General features: G+C 43.8%; 1 protein-coding gene and 1 pseudogene across 1 annotated transcript; both read left to right on the top strand.

Annotated features, from left to right (window-relative positions):
• The first annotated feature begins 214 nt into the window (after positions 1 to 214).
• On the top strand, positions 215 to 8,408 carry LOC120053297 (annotated as a pseudogene).
• Positions 8,409 to 10,811: 2,403 nt separating this feature from the next.
• On the top strand, positions 10,812 to 26,375 carry LOC120053296 (asc-type amino acid transporter 1-like). Its single transcript, XM_039000430.1, has 11 exons — positions 10,812 to 10,971; positions 17,779 to 17,983; positions 18,186 to 18,337; positions 21,796 to 21,921; positions 22,239 to 22,392; positions 24,049 to 24,172; positions 24,389 to 24,492; positions 25,025 to 25,121; positions 25,345 to 25,494; positions 25,806 to 25,983; positions 26,251 to 26,375. The coding sequence occupies exons 1-11, from the start codon at positions 10,812 to 10,814 to the stop codon at positions 26,373 to 26,375; spliced, it is 1,575 nt and encodes a 524-aa protein (XP_038856358.1).
• The last annotated feature ends 430 nt before the right edge of the window (positions 26,376 to 26,805 follow it).

The raw sequence follows: 26,805 nt of genomic DNA, 5'->3' as shown, positions 1-26,805 counted from the left end.
AGCCTCATCCCACCTGTGTTTTGTGGGTAGTTGTTTTCTGTTTTTGTGTCTGTACCAGACAGGACTGTTTTGTTTCGTTATTTCTCTTTGTTATTTTGTTTAGTGTTCTGTTTTAATAAATTAACATGAACACTTACCACGCTGCGCTTTGGTCCGATGATTCCTCATCTTCAGACGACGAACGTTACACACTTACAAGGAACGGGACACGGACATGGACGCATACCAGAAATCTCGCTACGACCTCCGACGAGACATCGAAAATGCAAAGGGCCAATACAGGAGGAAGGTGGAATCCTATTACACCTTGTGGCAGGGTTTGCAGATTATAGCTGATTACAAAGGGATGATTTGCCCAGTGATGCAGAACTCCCAAATGATTTAAATGCCTTTTATGCTCGCTTCGAGGAATATAACAATGTGCCTTGCTTGAACCGGGTGACTGTGTGATCTCGCTCTCCGTGGCCGATGTGAGCAAAACGTTGAAACATGTTAACAAACAGATGGAATACCAGGGCGCGTTCTCAAGGCATGCGCAGACCAGCTGGTAGGTGTCTTTACGGACATTTTCAATCTCTCCTTGTCCCAGTCTGTATTCCCAACATATGTCAAGCTGACCACCATTGTCCCTGTTCCCTTCAAAATAACCTACCTAAATGACTATCGCCCTGTAGCACTAGTATCTGTAATTATGAAGTGCTTTGAAAGGCTGGTCATGACACACATCAACACCATCATCCCAGACATCTTACACCCACTCCAATTCGTATACTGCCCCAACAGATCCACAGATGACGCAATCTCAATTGCACTTGACACTGCTCTCTCCCACCGTGACACGAGGGGAAATATCTATGTGAGAATGCTGTTCAGACTACAACTCAGCATTCAACACCATAGTCCCCTCCAAACTCATCACCTCCAAACCTCTCCCTTTGGAACTGGACCATGGACTTCCTGACATGTGATTAGGGTAGGCAACAACACCTCCACCACGCTGACCCTCAACACAGGGACCCGTCAGGGGTGTGTCCTTAGTCCCCTCCTGTACTCTCTGTTCACCCACGACTGCGTGGCCACGCACAACTCCAACACCATCATCAAGTTTGCTGACAACACGATGGTGGTAGGCCTGATCGCCAACGGCGATGAGTCAGCCTACAGGGAGAAGGCCAGGATAACAACCTCTCCCTCAATGTCAATAAGACCAAGGAGCTGATCGTGGACTTTAGGAGAAAGATGGGAGAGCACGCCTCCCATCCACATCGATAGGGCTGTTGTGGAGTGGGTCAAGAACTTCAAGTTCCTTGGCGTCCACATCACTAAGGACTTAACTTGGTCCACACACCCGCACAGTCGTGAAGAGGGCACGGCAACGCCTCTTCCCTCTCAGGAGGCTGAAAAGATGTGGCATGAACCCTCGGCTCCTCAAGAAGTTCTACATCACCAGTTGATATGGCAAATGCACCACCCTTGACCGCAAAGCGCTACAGAGGGTGGTGCGGACAGCCCAATACATCACTGAGGCCGAGCTCCCTGCCGTCCAGGACCTCTATATCAGGCAGTGTCAGAGGAAGGCTCGAAAAATTGCCAAAGACCCTAGCCACCCAAGCCATCCACTGTTCACTCTGCTACCGTCCAGCAAACAGTACAACACACACACGTTTACACTCATCATTTGTTGTTGCTACTCTGTTCATTATTTTACTCTTATCTACCCTGATGCCTAGTCACTTTAACCTGCCTTCATGTACATACAGTATCTACCTCAAATACCTCGTACCTCTGCACATTGATATGGTACTGGTACTCCATGTATATACAGTTGAAGTCGGAAGTTTACATACACTTAGGTTGGAGTCATTATTAAAACTCGTTTTTCAACCACTCCACAAATTTCTTGTTAACAAACTATAGTTTTGGCAAGTCGGTTAGGACATCTACTTTGTGCATGACACAAGTCATTTTTCCAACAATTGTTTACAGACAGATTATTTCACTTATAATTCACTGTATCACAATTCCAGTGGGTCAGAAGTTTATATACAAAGTTGACTGTGCCTTTAAACAGCTTTGAAAATTCCAGAAAATTATGCCATTGCTTTAGAAGCTTCTGATAGGCTAATTGACATCATTTGAGTCAATTGGAGGTGTACCTGTGGATGTATTTCAAGGCCTACCTTCAAACTCAGTGCCTCTTTGCTTGACATCATGGGAAAATCAAAATAAATCAGCCAAGACTTCAGAAGAAAAATTGTAGACCTCCACAAGTCTGGTTCATCCTTGGGAGCAATTTTCAAACGCCTGAAGGTACCACGTTCATCTGTACAAACAATAGTACGCAAGTATAAACACCATGGGACCACACAGCCGTCATACCGCTCAGGAAGGAGACGAGTTCTGTCTCCTAGAGATTAACGTACTTTGGTGCGAAAAGTGCAAATCAATCCCAGACCAACAGCAAAGGACCTTGTGAAGATGCTGGAGGAAACAGGTACAAAATTATCTATATCCACAGTAAAACGAGTCCTATATTCACATAACCTGAAAGGCCGCTCAGCAAGGAAGAAGCCACTGCTCCAAAACCGCCATAAAAAAAGCCAGACTACGGTTTGCAACTGCACATGGGAACAAAGAAAGTATTTTTGGAGAAATGTCATCTGGTCTGATGAAACAAAATTTGAACTGTTTGGCCATAATGACCATTGTTATGTTTGGAGGAAAAAGCGGGAGGCTTGCAAGCCGAAGAACACCATCCAAACTGTGAAGTACGGGGGTGGCAGCATCATGTTGTGGGGGTGCTTTGCTGCAAGAGAGACTGGTGCACTTCACAAAATAAATGGCGTCATGAGGAGGGAAATTATGTGTATATATTGAAGCAACATTTCAAGACATCAGTCAGTAAGTTAAAGCTTGGTCGCAAACGGGTCTTCCAAATGGACAATGACCCCAAGCATACTTCCAAAGTTATGGCAAAATGGCTTAAGGACAACAAAGTCAAGGTATTGGAGTGGCCATCACAAAGCCCTGACCTCAATCCTATAGAACATTTGTGGGCAGAACTGAAAATGTGTTTTACGAGCAAGGAGGCCGACTAACCTGACTCAGTTACACCAGCTCTGTCAGGAGGAATGGGACAAAATTCACCCAACTTATTGTGGGAAGCTTGTGGAAGGCTACCCGAAACGTTTGACCCAAGTTAAACAATTTAAAGGCAATGCTACCAAATACTAAATGAGTTTGGGAATGTGATGATAGAAGTAAAATCTGAAATAAATCATTCTCTCAACTATTATTCTGACATTTCACATTCTTAAATTAAAGTGGTGATCCTAAGACAGGGAATTTTTACTAGGATTAAATGTCATTAATTGTGTCATTAATTCCTCTACTTGTGTTATTATTTTATCTGTATTATTTTTAAATTATGCATCGTTGGGAAGGGCTCGTAAGCAAGCATTTACACGTTTAGACAAACAAACAAGCAATCGATACTACCGGTAAGAACAAACAATCGAAACTGCCGGCGGACAGCCAGTAGGCAGATTTCCATTGACCCAGGTTTATTCGACAAAAGCAATGTCGTGACATTGTTTTGTTGAATAATGGAAACGGCAGCAAGACAGTTCTCTTTGGTTTCCACTAGATAGCACAGCCACAAAGTCAACTTAATTTAAGGTTAGGCATAAGGTTAGCAGGGTGGTTAAGGTTAGGTTTAAAATCAGAAGTGTAGAAATGGGCAAGGTTTAGCTATAATCATGACTTTGTGGCTGGGGTAACTAGTGACAGCTGTTCTCTCCCAGTCTGTTCCATTTTGAACGTGGTGTTGTTGAATTTGTATTTGTATTTGTATTTGTATTTATTATGGATCCTCTTCCAAGGGGAATAAATACAAAATTAAGGCAGTTTATACCATTTTAAAAACATTACAATACATTCACAGATTTCACAACACACTGTGTGCCCTCAGGCCCCTACTCCACCACTACCACATATCTACAGTACTAAATCCATGTGTATGTATAGTGCGTATGTTATCGTGTGTGTGTGTGTGTGTGTGTATGCATGTGACTGTGCCAATGTTTGTGTTGCTTCACAGTCCCCGCTGTTCCATAAGGAGTTTTGTTGTCTGTTTTTTAAATCTAATTTTACTGCTTGCGACAGTTCCTTGATGTGGAATAGAGTTCCATGTAGTCATGGCTCTATGTAGTACTGTGGCCTGTCATAGTCTGTTCTGGACTGGGGACTGTGAATTGACCTCTTGTGGCATGTCTTGTGGGGTATGCATGGGTGTCCGAGCTGTGTGCCAGTAGTTTAAACAGACAGCTCGGTGCATTCAACGTGTCAATACCTCTCATAAATACCACTTTCAGCCAGGAGAGATTGACATGCATATTATTAATATTAGCTCTCTGTGTACATCCAAGGGCCAGCCGTGCTGGCCTGTTCTGAGCCAATTGCAATTTTCCTAAGTCCTTTTTTGTGGCAGCTGACCACACGACTGAACAGTAGTCAAGGTGCGACAAAACTAGGGCCTGTAGGACCTGCCTTGTTGATAGTGTTGTTAACAAGGCAGAACATCGCTTTATTATAGCTACTACTGCATCAATATGTTTTGACTATGACAGTTTACAATCTAGGGTTACTCCAATCAGTTTAGTCATCTCAACTTCCACATGATTTATTACAAGATTTAGTTGAGGTTTAGGGTTTAGTGAGTGTTTTGTTTCAAATACAATGCTTTTAGTTTTGGAAATATTTAGGGCTAACTTATTGCCACCCACTCAAACTAACTGCAGCTCTTTGTTGAGTGTTGCAGTCATTTCAGTCGCTGTAGTAGCTGACGTGTATAGTGTTGAGTCATCCACATACATAGACACTCTGGCTTTACTCAGTCAGTGGCATGTCGTTAGTAAAAATTTTAAAAAGCAAGGGGCCCTCTCCAGCCTCTAGGTCACCAGGCTGCTCGTTATGGCGCACACCTGTCACCAGCGTTACGCGCATAATGGCACTCAACTGGACTCCATCACCTCCTTGATTACCTGCCCTTTATATGTCACTCCCTTTAGTTTCTTCCCCAGGCATCATTGTTTCTGTTCCAGCGTCATATCTGTGCGTTGTTTGTGTTTTCTATTACGTTTATTTATTAAAACACTCAATTCCTGAACTTGCTTCCTGACTCTCAGCGCATATTGTTACAGCTACCGTGGGGAATTCCTGATTCTAACTGGATTATATTTGAGAGGCTTCCATTAAAGAACACCCTCTGTGTTCCGTTAGACAAGTAACTCTTTATCCACATTATAGCAGGGGGTGTAAAGCCATAACACAAGTTTTTCCAGCAGCAGACTGATCGATAATGTCAAAAGCTGCACTGAAGTCTAACAAGACTTCAGTGACACCCGTTCTCTCCCAGTCTTGATTCCAGGAACTGGACGTGAGAAACATATTTGGAGGAAGAACTTGGTGTGGTGGACTTTCATCCGTTTAACAAGAGCTGCATCCTGTATGTCTCTGAAACTGACAATGTGGTTGGTAACAACTACAAAAGAAACCTTGTTCGGTTTAGAAATATAAGTCTTCTTTTGGTGTTTGGCACTACACCATTAAACCACTACGACTTGATTATGCTGCTACAGGTAACTGCCAAAATAAAGGAAAAACTTGAGTTAATGAGGGATACAAAGTAAGTGCTTCCACACAGGTGTGGTTCCTGAAGTAATTAAGCAATTAACATCCCGTCATGCATAAAAATGCCCACTTGCCCATTATTTTCGCTACCATGGCTAGAAGAAGAGATTTCAAAGCGGGGTCTCAATGGAGCATGGGGGGGTTTATAGTGTGTGTGTGTGTGTGTGTGTGTGTGTGTCAATCACCAGATCTCAACCCAATTGAACATTTACGGGAGATTCTGGAGCGACGCCTGTTTTCCACTACCATCAAAACACCAAATGATGGAATTTCTCATGGAAGAATGGTGTCACATCCCTCCAATAGAGTTCTAGACACTATGCCAAGGCACATTGAAGCTGTTCTGGTGGCTCGTGGTGGTCTAACGCCCTAATAATACACTACAGTCGTGGCCAAAAGTTGAGAATGACACAAATATTAATTTTCACAAAGTCTGCTGCCTCAGTTAGTATGATGGCAATTTGCATATATTCCAGAATGTTATGAAGAGTGATCAGATGAATTGCAATTAATTGCAAAGTCCCTCTTTGACATGCAAATTAACTGAATCCCCAAAAAATATTTCCACTGCATTTCAGCCCTGCCACAAAAGGACCAGCTGACATCATGTCAGTGATTCTCTCGTTAACACAGGTGTGAGTGTTGATGAGGACAAGGCTGGAGATCACTCTGTCGTGCTGATTGAGTTCGAATAACAGACTGGAAGCTTCAAAAGGAGGGTGGTGCTTGGAATCATTGTTCTGCCTCTGTCAAACATGGTTATCTGCAAGGAAACACGTGCCGTCATCATTGCTTTGCACAAAAAGGGCTTCACAGGCAAGGATATTGCTGCCAGTAAGATTGCACCTAAATCAACCATTTATCGCATCATCAAGAACTTCAAGGAGAGCGGTTCAATTGTTGTGAAGAAGGCTTCAGAGCGACCAAGAAAGTCCAGCAAGCGCTAGGACTGTCTCCTAAAGTTGATTCAGCTGCGGGATCGGGCACCACCAGTACAGAGCTTGCTCAGGAATGGCAGCAGGCAGGTGTGAATGCATCTGCACGCACAGTGAGGCGAAGACTTTTGGAGGATGGCCTGGTGTCAAAAAGGGCAGCAAAGAAGCCACTTCTCTCCAGGAAAAACATCAGGGACAGACTGATATTCTGCAAAAGGTACAGGGATAGGACTGCTGAGGACTGGGGTAAAGTCATTCTCTCTGATGAATCCCCTTTTCGATTGTTTGGGGCATCAGGAAAAAAGCTTGTCCGGAGAAGACAAGGTGAGCGCTACCATCAGTCCTGTGTCATGCCAACAGTAAAGCATCCTGAGACCATTCATGTGTGGGGTTGCTTCTCAGCCAAGGGAGTCGTCTCACTCACAATTTTGCCTAAGAACACAGCCATGAATAAAGAATGGTACCAACACATCCTCCGAGAGCAACTTCTCCCAACCATCCAGGAACAGTTTGGTGACGAACAATGCCTTTTCCAGCATGATGGAGCACCTTGCCATAAGGCAAGAGTGATAACTAAGTGGCTCGGGGAACAAAACATCAATATTTTGGGTCCATGGCCAGGAAACTCCCCAGACCTTAATCCAATTGAGACCTTGTGGTCAATCCTCAAGAGGCGGGTGGACAAACAAAAACACACAAATTCTGACAAACTCCAAGCATTGATTATGCAAGAATGGGCTGCCATCAGTCAGGATGTGGCCCAGAAGTTAATTGACAGCACGCCAGGGCGGATTGCAGAGGTCTTGAAAAAGAAGGGTCAACACTGCAAATATTGACTCTTTGCATCAACTTCATGTAATTGTCAATAAAAGCCTTTGACACTTATGAAATGCTTGTAATTATACTTCAGTATTCCATAGTAACATCTGACAAAAATATCGAAAGACACTGAAGCAGCAAACTTTGTGGAAATTAATATTTGTGACATTCTAAAAACTTTTGGCCACGACTGTATATTGTTGTTTTCTTTATTTTTGCACTTACCTTCACATCCTACAGCATAATCTAGTTCAGATAGCCCGTGTTGTGTATGGCTGAACTACTGATATATAATATTGTAATGTATCTCTATACGACATCTGTTTTTCCATGGTGATGTTCTAATCTTGTCTCCCTCTCTGTGCAAGGCCAACAGCCTCCTTCAGGGCATCGTGGTGGTGGAGAAGACCCGGCTCAGTGAACAGTACTTTCCTGCCATGCAGTAGTTTGTGGTGTATGAGCTCGGTCTCAAACTGCTACCTGTTGCTAGCCAGCTGGAAGCCTCCCAGCCAGCTGGAAGCCTCCCAGCTTCTCAAACAGTAAGTCAAACTTTCACACATGAGAGAAAACGAGTGAAGAGTTTGGTCTAGCATTGACACTTTGCAAAGATTATCCTGATTCCACAAATATGTGTTAAACTCAAACTGACATACAGTCAGATCGACCATAGTCTAACTGTGCATGACGATTGACTGGTGAATTGTGTCCTCTCCTCTGCAGGTACACGGAGAGAGTAAAGACAACCCGTTCCTCAGGAGGAGTGTGTCTCGGCTGCTGGACCCCCTGGTCATGTCCCTGGTTCAGCAGATCCCTGGAGTAGGGATGGTCAAAGCCATGGCCCTGCTCCAGCACTACTCCAGTATCCACCAGCTGTACAACGCAGGGACCTATGAACTGGAGCCCATCGTGGGCCAGGCCATGGCTCAGCACATACGCAACTTCTTCCACAACCCATTAGTCTGACTCTGACAGCACGGCACAGCTCATTGACAAATCATTACTTGTTTATGTTCAAGTGTGTACGGAGGAGGCACACGTGAACCTGACACAATGTTGTAAAGCTAAAGACTCCCTAGTTTGGAATGTATCTTTTTTTCACATCTCGATGGAATGTAACATGCCTTGTTTATACAAACAAAATGTTTTGGTGTTTCTCTGTATGCAAAATGTGTTGCAGTTCTTGGGCCATTTGAGCGCTGCACTGGAAGTGTGCGTGTGTCTGATTGACCACTAGATGGAGTAAGATGCCTTTTCCTTATCCAGAACAATTCATAAACTTCCATTGGAACAATACAACCTTAAGCAAGGCCTGTGTTACTGATAGCGGGTGCCAACGGAAATACTATATGACAACCTTTTTCCAACCCTTGTCAGGGCTTCTTGGAGCTCAAACAAAAACCACAGATCCCCTGGCTTAGTTCAATCCAATCCATTTGCACTGAAGCATTTTGTCTCAATGGAGGAGTACTTTCTTGGCAAGGCTGTGGGAGGCCTTCTTTCCAAATCCACAGTCAGGACTGCCTTTTATTCCAGTCTGACCATGTGACCTGGGCTGGCTGCATGGAGCTTTCCCTGGCCAGTGACTTCCCCCTGTGACACTCCATTCCATCCCAATCCAACAAGAAGTAACATTGGCATGCTGGCCAAAGCATGAATTGACTGAATTAATTAACTGCTACCTCAGCTCATATCATTTTTACATTTTTATACTGGACCTAAAAAAATCTAACTTGACTAATTTTGGGATTTTATTAGTGTTATTACATTTGGTCTGGACAGTCTTTGTTTGCTTTTTTTGTTTATGTATTATTTCATTTCAGAGCATCATCTAAACTTTTGACCCAGTGTGATGCTGTGAACTTTTGACCCAGTGTGATGCTGTGAACCTTTGCACTTCACAATGGGATAACACCCTGCTGGCAGTGAAACAGCAGTCGGTTAAAAGAAGACTTCTCTCTCTTTCTTTATCTCACTCCTTCCCTCTGTTCACATTTCCTCAGTTACCCAGAGTGGCTCCTGTGATGTATTGGTTTTCTGCTCGGCCTCCTCCTTTAAGCGTCGCAGCACACTGTTGGCAGTGTTCGTCCTTCCTCACTCCCTGCACACAAAGCAGCCGGCCGTTTTATTGGCCTTCTGACAGGATCAGCTGAATCCAGGCCCTTTATTGGGCAGTCTGTGGTGTTAGCGAGAGAGGCAGAGAAAAGACCTGGTACGAGCGCTCAATTTGACTTCCTAAATTCCACCAGGGTCCTTTCAGAGACGAAGGGAAACATGAAGAAGACCCTCTTTGGGAAGCATGCGCTGGTGGGGCAGAGGAGCAAGTCCGCCTCTCTTTGAGTTTCTTCTTCCGAACAGTTCATCAGGAGGCTGTTCAGAGTTGCATCAATAACATGACTGGGCCTAATTTTAGATACAAAAGGAAACAGAGGGGCGGAGTTGTGTGAATGGGAGTGTATCCGACATGAAACGTATTTGCCAAAATATTTTATGTTCACAAGTAAATTATTTAAAAGCAGGTACATGATTTTAATTCATTTTTTTTGGGGGGGGGGGGGGGGGGGGGGATCCCTGTCATCCACATGTTTTGTAATCTATTTACACTTTATTTTTTCCACAATTCAAAACAGTAATTTTGTTGAAATTGATTAAGCTACTTTTCTTTGGAGTCAGTTTGAGATCAATTCTCTCCTATACTGTAGTAGATATAGGCCTGCAATACACGGTGTGCATGCTCGTTAAATTTTGCTTTGATGGACTGAAGATAGTTCAATCAAACCTTGCATTTGCTCTTTCACTCCCTTTGAAATATTGATTAGCTGGTCAATCATTTAGTATGTTCCATAATGGCGTGCACTTGTGTTAACTGTGGTCATTGTTTAATCATTTTCTTTAACATGTATTCATTTTTATTTGACGGTCTGGTTGCAATTCATTAGATTAAATACCTTAAAATTCCCTATCAATAATATTTGAGAAGATTAAGTGAATTTGTGTACTCTGAAATGGGGGCCTGAACACTGAGCAATCGAGATTATGCAGACACAGTTGTGTTCAAGATGGGGGGCTTACTCAACTAGGAGAGTGTCCCAACCCTGTGATGCACGCAAGCCTCAGATATTGTCGTCGGTATTGAAACAGAACATTTGGTAAAAAGATGGACGTCGAAGTTCGAAAGGATCTCCGAGTGAGATTTAGTGAAAAACGTCCAGCGACGCTCAAGTAGTTGATGGCACGAGAGTGGGGTAGTTAGCATTCTACCCTGGACAGCGACAGATTGTTGCGCATGCGCACCCTATTCAGCGTGCATCAATACCGTGTGTGAGTTCAAGAGAGGAATTCGAGAAAGCCTTTGATATGGTCGCAGACATGGATGGAGAAAAGCGGAAAAGAAGTATCTGCTCACGGCAAGAGCCAGCAGCTGCACTGAAGATCTTGAAAGATGGGAACAACAAGCGTGACGAAATCCCTGATAGAGTGACTCTGAAAAAAGAAATAGGACTTTTAAGCGCCTGTACAATAATCATAGGTAAGGTTGGTAAAAGTGTATTGCATTTTAGAATCTATTACTTGGGGGTGTTTGGTCATTGCTTTATTTTATAAAAATAACTTTGATGTAAGTTTGCCATTTACAGCCAATTTGCCTTTGCTGAATAGAACATTCGTTTTCCATTGATGGATTATGTGTCATTAAAGTCAGTATCCTATATTTGTAGTGGTTAGAAATAGGCCCATCTTCTCACCTGTCATGATAAGAAGATGGTCCTATTTCCGATGTCATGCGAGTGCGACTACATGAGAAATCGATGTGCATTAAATGTCTACCTCAATGCTTACGTGGCCAAAATATATTAATTAGTAGCACATTGGTTGTCAAGCAGAAGAACATTGTCTGCTGAAGCAGAGGAAATGGCAGGGGCTGCTGTAATAAATCTAATCCACTTGCTGAAGGGTGCAAATGAAGATATAGGCCCAAGTTACACCTACAGTAGGGTAAATGCCACTATACAGTTTGGAAGAGGCATATTGATCATGACTGATAAATGTAACTTTAGTTGGTTTTGATATGCTGATGTAAATCCTGAGGTGTTTATTACATATGTTCTGACTTTAGTTTCAGAGTTACTGTAAAATGATTATTAAACTAATAGTTGTATAAGAATAGGCCTATGCTCTTTATGTCATTTATACAGACAGTGATGCTTTTCATTTACATTTACTCCCCAACCTACTCTTGTGTCTTTTAGTTAGTTACACTAGTGCCGTTTTGGATCAAGATCAGTCCTGAATTAAGACCTCAAACACGAGCAAAAAGTCAGAAATCCCTTTGAATCAGGCTTCTGCCTCCTTGTGTGTGTGGAAGAGAGACCGAGTACAGACTGCCGACTGTTGAGCAATCCAGACCAGGAAGCCCATGCTAGCATCCACCCTGTTGTTTCAAAGTTCTACATCTTACTCCCCAACCTGGACTCAGGGGTAGACGTAACATAGTAAATGTAAAACCGACCCACTTCAGTTAGTATGATATGTTAAGTTTCGTATGTATTAATTTGTGGATGTCCATTAGGGAGTGAACATTATTTATAATGAGGGTTACATGGAGAAAATCGGACCTCTCTGAAATGAAAATGGATGGCCCTCCCTTTAACAAATATATTTTACTTAAATCCTGAACCTTTGAAAAAAAACAAGTGACCCTCCCCTATACCAAAAATAATAATTAAAACAAAAGTGATAGCAGAGAACATGTTTACCGTTTACCGTACCTTCTTGGACTGACCAGAGCCTTAGATATGGATTTTTAGAAACTGTTCTTTGTCCTGTAAGCATTACATGGCAACGCAAGAGTTTTGATTCACAGACCATCGTGGACAAGATTAGGGGTAGAGAGATCTCCTTTATAGTAAAATCATTGCATGAATCTATCATCGTATTTGCAGATCAGAAAAAAAATTGCCGTTTATAAAAATGTCATGCAATTCTATGTAATTTTACATATTAGCACAATATTTTTTAATACCACACAAATTACCGAAATTACAGGCAAAACATTGACAGAGAGATATTTGTTCATCTTATCATATTTCTCCAATGCCAAATCAGTGCGTCTTGTTTGCAACTAAACTGTCCCTGTTTGCAAATAATTACATCTGAGACGTCATTAGGAATCTGAGCATGGTACTTTTAAAATTTGGGCCGACCTTTCCACCCCAGGCAGAGTAGCCCTACCAATGCAGAAAAATGTAAGTTTTAACTGCTGGCTACTCTTCTTCCGTGGCTTAACCCAACGAGAGAATGTCACAAGTGTTTCCCTAAAAGCTGTCTGGGTTTAAACATTTTCTATTGCACAGAAAGTGACTAGCTTAAGCAAGTGATATTGACATAATTAGATTACAGTGCATTCTGAAAGTATTCAGACCCCTTGACTTTTTCCACATTTTGTTACATTACAGCCTTATTCTAAAATTGATTAAATAGTTCCCCCCCCCCCCCTTAATCAATCTACACACAATACCTCATAATGATAAAGCAAAAACCTTTAATTTTTAAAATTTCTTTGCAAATTCATTCAAAAATAAAAAACAGATATATCACATAAGTATTTAGACCCTTTACTCAGTACTTTGTGGAAGCACCTTTGGCTTTGATTACAGCCTCAAGTCTTATTGGCTATGATGCTACAAGCTTGGAAAACCTGTATTTGGGGAGTTTCTGAGTTTCTCCCATTCTTCTCTGCAGATCCTCTCAAGCTCTGTCAGGTTGGATGGGGAGCGTTGCTGCACAGCTATTTTCAGGTCTCTCCAGAGATGTTAGATCTGGTTCAAGTCCGGGCTCTGGCTGCTGAGCCAATCCTGCGTGGTCTTGGCTGTGTGCTTAGGGTCATTGTCCTGTTAAAAGGTGAACCTTTGCCCCAGGCTGAGGTCCTGAGCATTCTGGGGCAGGTTTTCATCAAGAATCTCTTTGTACTTTGCTCCGTTCATCTTTCCCTCGATCCTGACTAATCTCCCAGTACCTGCCGCTGAAAAACATGCCCACATCATGATACTGCCACCACCATGCTTCACCGTAGGGATGGTGCCAGGTTTCTTCCAGACGTGACACTTGGCATTCAGGCCAAAGAGTTCAATCTTGGTTTCATCATACCAGAGAATCTTGTTTCTCATGGTCTGAGACCTTTAGGTGCCTTTTGACAAACTCCAAGCGGGCCTTGGTCACCTCCCTTCTCCCCCAATTGCTCAGTTTGGCCGGGCAGAATTTTTTGGTACCCTTCCCCATATCTGTGCCTCGACACAATCCTATTCCCCCAAGGTCATAAGGGAAGGGTAAGTGGGCGAGGGTGTGTCTTTTATGAGTTTGAAACGCAGCCTTGGTTTTAACTTAGCAGCCCTTCAGTGACATGGAAGTAGGCTATTTAAAGAGTGCATGGTGGGTGGAGGAATTGACCGACAAATCTATGGATATAGCAGCCTATAGCCTAATTTCGTCTGTCAAACAGGTAGGCCTACCTCTTATTTCTTCAATAGGAAGAAAAAGGTTCCAACACAAAGCCCTCTTGTTGTTAGTAAAGTCTAATTAAAATGAATATGGTTTAAATGAATTATGCCTACTCGAATTTGCCTACTTTCAGCACCATGAGCTGTCCATTTCCGACTGATTGTGCCGCGGCTGCTGCTTCAAGTTTCAGCACCACAATGTAAGTTACTTGAATCTGACTTATTGTGAGGTCAATATCAAATCAAATCAAATGTTATTTGTCACGTTAAGAATACAGCAGGTGTACCTTTTTCACGTTCTGACCTTTATTTCCTTTGTTTTGTCTTTATTTAGTATGGTCAGGGCGTGAGTTGGGGTAGGCAGTCTATGTTTGTATTTCTATGTTTTGCTATTTTCTGTGTTTGGCCTGATATGGTTCTCAATCAGAGGCAGCTGTCAATCGTTGTCCCTGATTGGGAACCATATTTAGGTAGCCTGTTTTGTGTTGGGTTTTGTGGGTGGTTGTTTTCAGTCTTTGTGTGTCTGCACCAGATAGAACTGTTTCGGTTGTCACTTTTGTTGTTTTGTATTTTGAGTGTTCACCTTTATTAAAGTAAGGTGAACAATTATCACGCTGCGCATTGGTCCTCCGATCCTTCTAACTTATCCTCCTCAGACGAGGAAGACGACAGCCGTTACAGAACCACCCACCAAGAAAGGACCAAGCAGCGTGGTAACAGGCAGCAGCAACAGGAGCGGCAGCGATATCTGGAGAGATGGACTTGGGAGGAAATACTGGACGGCAAGGGACCCTGGGCACAGGCTGGTGAGTATCGCCGCCCCAAAGCTGAGCTGGAGGCAGCGAAAGCGGAGAGGCGGTGGTATGAGGAGGCTGCACGAAAGCGCGGCTGGAAGCCAGAGAGGCAGTCCCAAAAATGTCTTGGGGGGAGGCACACGGGGAGTGGTGTTAAGCCAGGTATGAGACCTGAGCCAACTCCCCGTGCTTACCGTGGAGAGCGTAGTACCGGGCAGGCATCGTGTTATGCGGTGGAGCGCACGGTGTCCCCGGTGCGTGTGCATAGCCCGGTGCGGTACATTCCAGCACCTCGTATCGGCCGGGCTAGAGTGGGCATCGAGCCAGGTGCCATGAAGCCGGCTCAGCGCATCTGGTCTCCAGTGCGTCTCCTCGGGCCGGTGTACATGGCACCAGCCCTACGCATGGTGTCCCCGGTTCGCCAGCACAGCCCAGTGCGGGCTATTCCACCTCGCCGCACTGGCCTGGCTACGGGGAGTGTTCAGCCAGGTAGGGTTGGGCAGGCTCGGTGCTGGAGACCTGTAGTGCGTCTCCACGGTCCAGTCTTCTCCACGCACCAGTCCGCCTGTGGCAGCCCCTCGCACCAGCCCAGTACCACCAGTGCCAACACCACGCACCAGGCTTCCTGTGCGTCTCCAGAGCCCTGTAAGCCCTGTTCCTCCTCCCCGCACTCGCCCAGTGGTGCGTGTCCCCAGTCCGGTACCACCAGTTCCGGCACCACGCACCAAGCCTCCTGTGCGTCTCCAGAGCCCTGTACGTCCTGTTCCTGCTCCCCGCACTCGCCCAGTGGTGCGTGTTCCCAGCCCGGTACCACCAGTTCCGGCACCACGCACCAGGCCTACTGTGCGCCTCAGCAGGCCAGAGTCTTCCGTCTGTCCAGCGCCGCCTGAGCCGCCCGTCTGTCCAGCGCCGCCTGAGCCGCCCGTCTGCCCAGCGCCGCCTGAGCCGCCCGTCTGCCCAGCGCCGCCTGAGCCGCCCGTCTGTCCAGCGCCGTCTGAGCCGCCCGTCTGTCCAGCGCCGTCTGAGCCGCCCGTCTGTCCTGAGCCGTCAGAGCCGCCCGTCTGTCCTGAGCCGCTAGAGCTCAGGATAATCAATAATAATCAATAATAATCAAATCTATTATAGTAGTAGCAAGCTATCAAAGTTGACCATAGGCTATAGGCTAGTCCGTACGCAATATTGTGAATTATTTGGACTAGGCCTAATAAAATAAAAAGAAACGGAAGAAGCCTTTGACTCTCCTCCTGAATTGCCACTATAGACCTACACAGCACAGCACACAAAACAGTTTTTGATAAGCAAGAGCAGAGCAGGCCGGGGCTCAGGGTTGGCATATCCATTGCAGTGTGTAATGCAGCCTCGTATCATTTACACCATCCCAGCAGCTATCTTAGAAAATAACTTTGCTCTGTGCCTCTCCGAGCATGCACTTCGTAGCCTATAGTCTATAGTCTATGGATCATTTGATTGAGACCACACTAAATAGCCTTTAGGCGCACTTGAAGGCTATTTATGCGCGCCCAGCTGAGAATCAGAGATGAGGGGCAGCATCGGGTGCACATCGATATGTAGCCTAATAAGCCATGAATTCTAAAACACTGAGAAATATTGAAATTTCATAAATTACAAATGACATGACCCTCCTCCGGACTAGATTTTAAAAAAATACTAAAACCTCCCCTTGACTGAAATTAAAAAAGCATGACCATCCCCCATTTTCCTCCAGGTACCCATTCTGTAAATGTTAATCCATCCCTTATCCATTTTGTATGATATGTTACAAATTAGAATTTGTATAATATGTTACGAATTTGCAAAAAACATTATATGTTACCAATTCCAATTTGTTGTGGCTAACATTGGCTAGGTGGATAATGCTAACGTTAGCTAGGTGGTTAGTGTTAACTAAGCTAGGGGTTAAGGTTAGGCTTAAGGTTATGGGAAGGGTTAGCCAACATGCTAAATAGTTTCATAGTAGCAAGCAGTTGCAAAGTTGTTAATTAGCTAAAATACTAAAGTTGTCCGTGACGAGATTCAAACACGCAACCTTTGCGTTGCTAGATGTTCGCATTAACACCCGGCCAACCACCATACTTGAGTTTTTCCCTTAAGTAGCCTTCTGTGTTATGTAACCACACCAAACGTATTTACTTTCACTCTGTTACGTCTATTCTATGAGACCAGGCTCTACTCCCAGTCTTGGCATTTCTGACAGGGTCACAAACCAAAGGGAAGCCGGTAGAGTCTAGAAATAACGTAATAGATAAGTTTAATTGAATTCTCGAGAGCAACTTGACTGAGCTCGACAGTTATGAGTAAATCATTTACGTATGTCCTGTTTTGTAATTGAGGTCTGTGCCACTTGGCTGCCTTCTGCTGTGCTACTACCCTGAATGTGTTGGTTGGGATACACTTGATCTGCATCTGAAATTGCACCCTATTCCATAATGCCACTGCTTTTCAACAGGGTGCCATTTCTGATACCCCCTTGGACATGGTACAGCCATATTGGAACCCAGATCATTATATTACTTCAACAATGCGTGTGGTTGATGTTGAAGCCTCTTGGGTTTGATGGTGGCACTTCCTACTATGTGACTGTCTGATCTGTTCCCTCACCTCAACAGTATGATTGTTCTATTTCTGAAGTCCTCCATGGACGATGTGTTAACTTGCGATGATCATCAGAGAAGGTTTATTTTTGTCACGTATATTTGAAGAGAGAAAGCTATGTCGTTTCAGGGTTTTCTCTTGGCTCAAAATGGGCTGTGGCAAGCACCCTCCAGCTCGCTCAGGGGGAAGTGTACAGAGCAGATTATATCACATCCCTCCCTTTCCACACTACAATATATCTAAACAGTCCAGCTAAAGTTCTTCTGCTTTATTGTTTCCCAAAACCTTTCAACATAACTGATTAACACATGATACAGTTTCTGTAAAGATTTACCTGCAAATAGGAATATTTTATAATAGTCATATTGATTTTAGCAATATTTCCATTTTGCTTGTTTTGTGTGTATTCTAGTAATACCTTCTCCCTCTCCACAGGGAACATAATTGGTTCTGGAATCTTCATCTCTCCTAAGGGGGTTCTAGAGCACTCGGGTTCAGTGGGTCTAGCACTGATTGTGTGGGTACTAGGGGGCTGCATAGCTGCCCTGGGTTCCCTCTGCTATGCTGAGCTGGGGGTCACCATCCCCAAGTCAGGGGGGGACTACTCCTACGTCACAGAAATATTCGGAGGCCTTGTTGGGTGGGTACCTCACATCCAATGTGTATAGTTTGTAAGGTTATTATGAAACAGCACGAGGTTGGATTTGCTTGGTTATGGGGGTCAGAAGGGTTGGTTGAATGTTCAATTGACTGTTCAGTTTATGCGATAAACAAATTGTTAATTGAAAACACAAAGTTGGATCAAAGCAGTGACATATTTGACTGTTTCTCTCCCTTCCCAGGTTTCTCCTCCTGTGGAGTGCGGTGCTCATCATGTACCCCACTACCCTGGCTGTCATCGCCCTCACATTCTCTAACTATGTCCTTCAGCCTGTATTCCCCGACTGTGTCCCTCCCTACATGGCTACACGCCTGCTGTCAACAGTCTGTCTCTGTAAGTACCATGTTCCTGTGCCTGAACTCACTTATGTAAAGGAAATGTGTCAAATTAACATTAAGGTAACCCTCAAAATATCTACTGTGCGCCCCACCTGAGAATCTGTCTTTTTCAGCCATATATTTCCTGTGTTTGAGGGGTTCCAAACTCCACAAAATCCACTTGCTGGATTGATTGCTTTCATTTTACTCCTGCTACTCTTTCACAGTCTGGCTTGTGCCTGTCATTTTTTCCCGTTAAAGTTACGACCTGTCAAATGATCTGTCAAACACACCCTGGTAATGGCTGAAATAAGCTCAATGGAATACATTGTCTTTCCTTTGTGTAACGGCTGTCATATTCTTCCTCCTCCTCGGACGAGGAGAAGCGAGAAGGATCGGACCAATATGCGGAGTGGTTAGTGCTCATGATGATTTATTATAACGAACAATGAACACTGAAATACAAAACAAATAAACGAAGTGCAGAAACCTATACAGTACCGTGTGGTGAAAACACTAACACAGAAACAAACACCCACAAAACACACATGAAACCCCGGCTGCCTTAGTATGATTCTCAATCAGGGACAACGATTGACAGCTGCCTCTGATTGAGAATCATACCAGGCCGAACACAAAATCCCAACATAGAAAATCACACATAGACAAACCCACCCAACTCACGCCCTGACCAACTAAATAAATACAAGACAAAGGAAAACAGGTCAGGAACGTGACACTTTGATTGGGATCTCGCAAAAAGAAGCATTCTTGCGTTTTTACAACCCGCTATTCAGTGTGCTCGGAACAAATGAATTAAGGGAATCATTCACAAACATTGGCACATTCTAAGATCCGATGACAGTATCGGTAATGTGTTTTCGGACCCTCCCTTGGTCGTATTCTCGCGGGGCAGAAATCTCAGAGATCAATTGTTAAACTCTGATTTACCACCCCAAAATACCCCTGCACAACGTCTATTTGCGCCTCTACCAGATGAAAATTGCAAGTGTAATGGCTGTGCTCAATGCAATGGAACTTACAAATGTAAATCCTTCATACACCCCCAAACAGGGAAACAGATCCCAATCAAAGGTGTTATCACATGCTCTACTAAAGCAGTTATTTGTCTTTTAACTTGTCCTTGTGGTTAAGATTATGTGGGTAAAATGAAGCACGAATTAAAAGTACGAATCTAAAAACTTGACGTACCCAGTTGCAGCCCACTTTTTGGAAGCGAACCACTCGATTTCGTCCCTACGTTATATCGGCTTCGAACACGTCACCCTCCCTAGGAGAGGGGGTGACCTCAACAATTTATTGTGAAAACGAGAGGCTGCCTGGATATTTAATATAAAGACCCTTGATCCCTTCGGTCTCAACGTAGACTTTGATCTGAACAATTTTTGTGATTATGGTGATTTTACTATTCATTGTAAATGTTTGTAGGGCTATGTAGCCAAATTGTATCTATGATCGTATGCTATCCATTTCTGTTTTTTATATGCTCTATTTATATTTGTAAATTAACCAATGATATCAAGCCACACCCAGTCATGATTACAGACACCTGTGTGTGTCCTTTGACACTATATAAACTAGTGACGCGCAGTGTTTTTTAATATACCCTGATGAAGACAGTTTGTCTGTCGAAACGTTGGTTATTAGGTTATTAAATGATTGCATCTGAGCTCCTAGAGCGTGTGCCTCTCCTTTTCTTTTTCAAGTGTTCTACTCCGCTAGCCAGCACCTCGCCTAAACAGGTGTGCGTTTCTTTCGACCTCAAGTTGATCTGGTACAACAGAGTAAAATATCTCTTGCATAACCATTGCCTCGAAGCCTTTTAAAACTTTCAGAGTTGGAGACAGGAATATAAAAACAATGCATGGGTGTGTCAAATAGAAATTGGAAGGGAGAGACAGGAGGAAGGAGTGGGCAGTAAAGTTAGGGAAACAAAGACTGATGAAGTGTAAAGTTTCTGAAGGATGTAGGAAATCATCCCAATGGACAAACTATTCCTGTGGTCAAATTATGCCATGGGATGTCAGGGTGACCTAACTTTCTGGTTCGTAATTCTTTTTCAGTTCTTTTTCCAGAATATTTGATTTTTATCTGGTTATAGACTTATTTATTGGTTCGCTTAAAAGATATAAAAAAACATCATTTTACAACCAACCTGACTGTCATGTCATAAAGACATCAGAATGACATCACTGCAGCCAGTTTTGTAAACATGCGGAAACTTGTACTTAGGGCTCTATTCAATCAGATCCACTTTAGCAGACATCGGCATAGCAGTTGTTTTGGCAGTGTCGGAGGTGGAACTGCGTTAGAGCTGTCAAATCCACAAGCGGCTCCTGGCATTATACCTGAAACGGAGTCGCGTTAACAGAAATCCCATGCAGCCTTGTGTACAAGTTGGAACACTGGAACGTGAGATGGAATCTACACCTCCATTAAGACGATAGAAACCCTCATTATTTAGTTCAATAATTATTTCTATATAGCCTACACTTTCTCGTTCTGAACTTCTAACGCGAGCAGGTGTCTGCTTTTGCTGGTTAACACTTGATCTGATTGAACTTAGGCCTCAGTTTCAATGTCAAGTACAGTGTCTGTCCCATTTTGTTGAAGTTAGAGCCAATTTTGTCGCCTGTGATTTGTGTGTTGCTTTTCACCGGGTTGCATCCCTCACTCTATTGTCCATGTGGACGTGCTAGTATTACTAATTACTTGGAACCAAGCCCAAGAGTACCTGCACTGTACCTCCACTGAACCCTCTTAAGTAGAGAAAAAAAAACACACAAAAACCCCATTGTACCATGAGTGAGCAAAATGTACCGTGAGTGAGCCACAGAAAAGCCAACAAGCCAACAGCGTTATGACCCATGAGGTGAAACAACAGTTTTTTTTTTGTGCGTAATCCCTGCTTTTAGAGGAAATTATTCACACTTGTTTTTTGGGAACTGGATGCCAATGACCTGGAGAAAACGTGAGCTTTCTCTCAGCCTCTTCAGGGACCTGCCCACCTTTCCTTTCTGGGTTTTGTTCTGTTGCATTGGAAGCGGTTTGTTTTGGTGGCCTTGACAGCTCCCCTTTGTCTGGGAGAGCCAGGCCACCATGAGAGAGAGAGGCGAGCCAATGACAGTGATGGATGAGGTGAAACAATGTGCCCACCCCTTAGCCTTACCATTTCCCACATTCCGGCCTGCCATGGCAACTGCCAGGCCACTGCCACACTATCAACACCATGTGCCCAGGCGTGAGCCCTGACTGACTGGATAAGAGAACATGTCACAGTACTGTGCACCTCACGGCTTGGCTGGCATCCCTAATGCCACATTCCGATTGGGCAAGAGGTCCCCTATTTGAGGGCAAACATCACTTCTGACAAATCATTGTACATAACTTGGGTTTAGGGTTTAAATAGTATTTTGTTTTCTCAATGAAATGCTTAAAGTATTGTGTTTGCAGTGTTCCTGACCTGGGTGAACTGCTCTAGTGTGCGTCTGGCCACCAGGATCCAGGATGTTTTCACGGTGGGGAAGCTGGCAGCCCTGGGTCTCATCATAGTGGTCGGCCTGGTGCAGATCTGCAAGGGTGAGACACACACTCACCTTCTCTATAGAATGATTTTCATTAGCGCACACTGTAGCAAGGCGTTCTGCTACTGAAAACGAAAATGAGAGTTTCTTATTTAGCAAGTTCAGATAATACCTCCCAGTTTCGGACTGCTTTCTTCCATTATATGCCTACTGAACATGATCCAGGTGCCAAAGGTTAATAGCACCTTCAACAAACCAATAGGACCTTGCACGTCTGTGATGTTTACCAGTTTTTATTGATCAAAGAGGCTATCATGCTATTTCCCTAAAACATCCCCTCAAGACATTGATGGCGAATTTGTATCCCTTCAGGTAACTACGAGGGACTGACGCCTCAGGTGGCTTTTGAGTTCAGCAGGACGCCCTCAGTTGGGCAGATCGCTCTGGCTTTCCTCCAGGCCTCTTTCGCCTTCAGTGGATGGAACTTCCTGAACTATGTCACAGAGGAAGTGGTTGAACCGCGACGGTGAGTTTCTGGTTCACCAAACATTATTTTACTTTGCATTCTATTCTATTCGCAATTATCCATCCAATGCTGTGTACTGTATAACCAGTCCGGCATGAAAGCAAGCATTGTGGGGCGATGCACAGTTGTATGTTGTGATCTTGGGGTGGTATATCAATTAAAATATTGATAAGAAATGTAAGTGATATTATGCAAAATAAATATATATAAAGAGTTATATTTTTTTATATACACAATATAAAGTACACTACATGACCAAAACTATGTGGGCACCTGCTCGTCGAACCACTCATTACAAAATCATGGGCATTATTATGGAGTTGGTACCCTCTTTGCTAATATAACAGCCTCCACTCTTCTGGGAAGGCTTTCCACTAGATGTTGGAACATTGTTGTGGGGACTTGCTTCCATTCAGCCCAGTCAATTGCAGACCATTCAAGGTCTTCCACACCGATCAAACATTTTCTGTATGAACCTCGCTTTGTGCACAGGGGCATTTTTATGCTGAAACAGGAAAGGGCCTTCACCAAACTGTTGCCACAAACTTGGAAGCACAGAATCATCTAGAATGTTATTGTATGCTGTAGCGTTTAGATTTCCCTTCACTGGAAGTAAGGGGCCTAATCAAACCATGAAAAACAGCCCCAGACCATTATTCCTCCTCCACCAAACTTTACAGTTGTCATTATGCTTCGGGGCAGGTAGCGTTCTCCTGGCATCTGTCAAACCCAGATTCAGCCGTCGGACTGCCAGATAGTGAAGCGTGATTCATCACTCCAGAGAACGTGTTCCCACTGCTCCAGAGTCCAATGGCAGCGAGCTTTACACCAATCCAGCCGACGCTTGGCATTGTGCATGGTGATCTTAGGCTGCTCGGCCATGGAAACCCATTTCATGAAGCTACCAACAAACAGTTCTTGTGCTGACGTTGCTTCCAGAGGCAGTTTGGAACTCGGTTGCGAGTGTTGCAACAGAGGAAAGACGATTTTTACGTCCTACGCGCCTTAGCACTCGGCAGTCCCATTCTGTGAGCTTGTGTGACATACCACTTTGCGGCTGAGCCATTGTTGCTCCTAACAGCACTTACATTTGGCCGGGGCAGCTCTAGCAGGGCAGAAACGGGTGTGGCTGAAATAGCCAAATCCAATCATTTGAAGGGGTGTCCACATACTTTTGTATATATAGTGTATATTGCATGTCAGCTGCCTTCTTACTTCCCCAACAATGCATGATTTATGAGACTGTGGGTTGATTGCATGGTTTGTATACTGTAGTTTATGTACCTTGTGGATGACCTCTTCAGTCACTTTTGTACCATGTGGATTACCTCATCAGTAGTTTATGTACCTTGTGGATGTCTTCATCAGTAGTTTTTATACCGTGTGGATTACCTCATCAGTAGTTTATGTACCTTGTGGATGAACTCATCAGTAGTTTTTGTACCATGTGGATTACCTCATCAGTAGTTTGTGTACCTTGTAGATGAACTAATCAGTAGTTTATGTACCGTGTGGATTACCTCATCAGTAGTTTATGTACCTTGTGGATGTCTTCATCAGCAGTTTTTGTACCATGTGGATTACCTCATCAGTAGTTTATGTACCATGTGGATTACCTCATCAGTAGTTTTTGTACCATGTGGATTACCTCATCAGGAACCTACCTCGTGCCATTTACATCTCAATCCCATTGGTGACCTTTGTGTACACGCTCACCAACATCGCCTACTTCTCCGCCATGTCACCCGAGGAGCTGCTCTCATCCAACGCTGTGGCCGTCGTGAGTAACGCTGTTCGCTTTGCTTTGCAACAAGACAAATATTGCCTGGAGTACTGTACTTTAATGGTGTCATTATTTGATGTATTGACCTTTAATGAATGTTCAACACAATGCATGTTCACATAAAGATGCCATTATTTATGAAAAATACTTTCCCTGCCTCGAGCTATCCAAGGCTTGTTTTTTGTCCTAAATGTAAACCTTGTTCTGTTGCAGACATTTGGAGAGAAGCTCCTGGGGATGTTCTCTGTCATTATGCCCATCTCTGTGGCTCTGTCGACATTCGGAGGCATCAACGGCTATCTCTTCACCTCCTCAAGGTATTTGTATTTGTATTTATTATGGATCCCCATTAGCTCTTACTCTTCCTGGGGTCCAGAAAAATTAAGGCAGATATACAATTTTAAAAATATTACAATACATTTATAACAGATTTCACAACACACTAAGTGTGTGCCCTCAGGCTCCTACTCCACTACCACATATCTACAACACAAAATCCATGTGTATGTGTGTGTGTATAGTGAGTATGTTATCATGTGTGTGTATGCATGTGTCTGTGCATATGTTTGTGTTGCTTTGCAGTCCCCGCTGTTCCATAAGGTGTATTTTTATCTGTTTAAAAAAAATCTGATTCTACTGCTTGCATCAGTTACCTGATGTGGAATAGAGTTGAGCAGGTCAACCCTGGGAAATGTCCTCTATGTCCTCTAGGCCGTGTCTCAATCCACAAGGATGCTGCCTTTGGATTGAGACACGTCCTGGAAACGGAGGTGCATGCATGTTTTTTAAGTTCGTGAAATGATTGTACATGGGTCTATACGTCCTCTATGTTTTTATGTGTCTTTCTAGATTGTGTTTCTCTGGGGCCAGAGAGGGACATCTACCCAGCTTGCTGGCCATGATCCACTTTAAGAACTGCACCCCCATCCCAGCTCTCCTCTGCTGTGTAAGAAACGGATACTTATTTTCTACTATTTCTAGTGCACTCAACTCAATGCCGCTGTTACAGCCCTTAACCACTGTCTACGGTAGGCTTCCTCTGTATTCTATACCTCACTCAGGTATTTATCAGTTGTCCTCACCTCTCTTCTCTCTCCTCCTTCCCCCTGTCTGTCTCTGTCTATTTCTCTCTCTCTCACTCCCTTTCTCACTCTCTCTTTGTCTTGCAGTGTACTGCCACCATTGTAATCCTGTGTATAGGAGAGACACACAACCTGATCAACTATGTGTCCTTCATCAACTACCTCTCCTATGGAGTCACCATCGCAGGCCTGCTCTACTACCGATGGAAGAAGCCCAAACTTTACAGACCAATTAAGGTATTATTACTCCGGTCATGGTTCAATCATGGCCCCTCTCTGACATTTCTGTAAAGTTTACAACTGTTTTTATATAGTAGGATGTCAGTTTGTGCTAGTTTGCATTACAGATAAAGGATTGACACAGTAATTGACAAATAAGAGCAAACTACAGCAATACAGTGAATCTGTTCTCACCTACTGTTGAAAACTTCAGAGTATGAGCAGCTCTTTCCTCTGTCCTCCCCGCCAGGTGATTCACTGAAAGGTGGAGCGGCACGTGACACTCTCTCCATTATAAAAATGAATCTGTTCTCATCCCTGCTCATCAGGTCAACCTCCTTGTCCCTGTCACCTACCTGATGTTCTGGGCCCTGTTGCTGGGCTTCAGTCTGTACTCTGAGCCAGTGGTGTGTGGTGTTGGGCTGGTCATCATGCTCACTGGTGTACCAGTTTACTTCCTGGGGGTGCACTGGAAATCCAAGCCAAAGTGTATCTATGACTTCATCGGTGGGTGTCCTCTTCAATTCTGCAAATACATGTTTGTCTTAATAATCGCGGGCTCTTACTTTTCCCCAAAAGTATCAGAATTTCTGGATTCAAATTCAACCAAGTGTTTAATAGTATCCAACCTCCCTAAACCCTGTATATGACAAGTATCAAACCATTCTTTATTTCAGTAGACCCAGATATGGCATTTAAAAGGAATCTAACTATTTTAGTTGTCTGGTCAGACACCTTGATGTGATGCTAAATGTGGGCCCTGTTTTCTCACAGAGTCAGCGACCTACGTGGCACAGAGGCTGTGTTTCGTGGTCTTCCCCCAGTTCGACCCCATCGAGATCAGTCCGATCGAAGAATGGCCTGACAAATCTTCCAACATTCTCTCTGGGAAGTCTTAAACTGTTTTTGCCTTCTGAAGTATTTTTCTTTTTTGTATATTCTGTCACTGTATGATGACATGGTCCGTTCCTTTTAGTGGAGCCCCTTGTCTGGTCTTCGGTCACCTGAGACTCATATCCTTTTCTTTACTGCTAAGTGGAATTGCCTGCGTTTTGATGCACGGGCCACTTGCAAATGTTTTTCTCCTCTTTTTCTACTAAGTCGTCAAGTACAAGCTAATGCCAACAGTATCACGTTCTGAAACAGACTTCATATTCCCTAAGGAACTATTTGCGACTTTTCTGTAACTTTTCAACATTGGCAGTATTTTGGTTTTGACCTGAGATTTACTGTGTATCACTGTGCCTTATAGGGAGAAATGTGTTCCTTATTAATTAATGTTCTCTCTTAATGTATTTTGGAACGCTTAACGCTTTGTGTGTTCCTTAT

Source organism: Salvelinus namaycush, chromosome 9, assembly GCF_016432855.1.
Source record: "Salvelinus namaycush isolate Seneca chromosome 9, SaNama_1.0, whole genome shotgun sequence".
Taxonomy (NCBI): domain Eukaryota; kingdom Metazoa; phylum Chordata; class Actinopteri; order Salmoniformes; family Salmonidae; genus Salvelinus; species Salvelinus namaycush.
The sequence above is the reverse complement of the archived record's forward strand: the minus strand, read 5'-3'. Positions and strand labels throughout refer to the sequence as shown.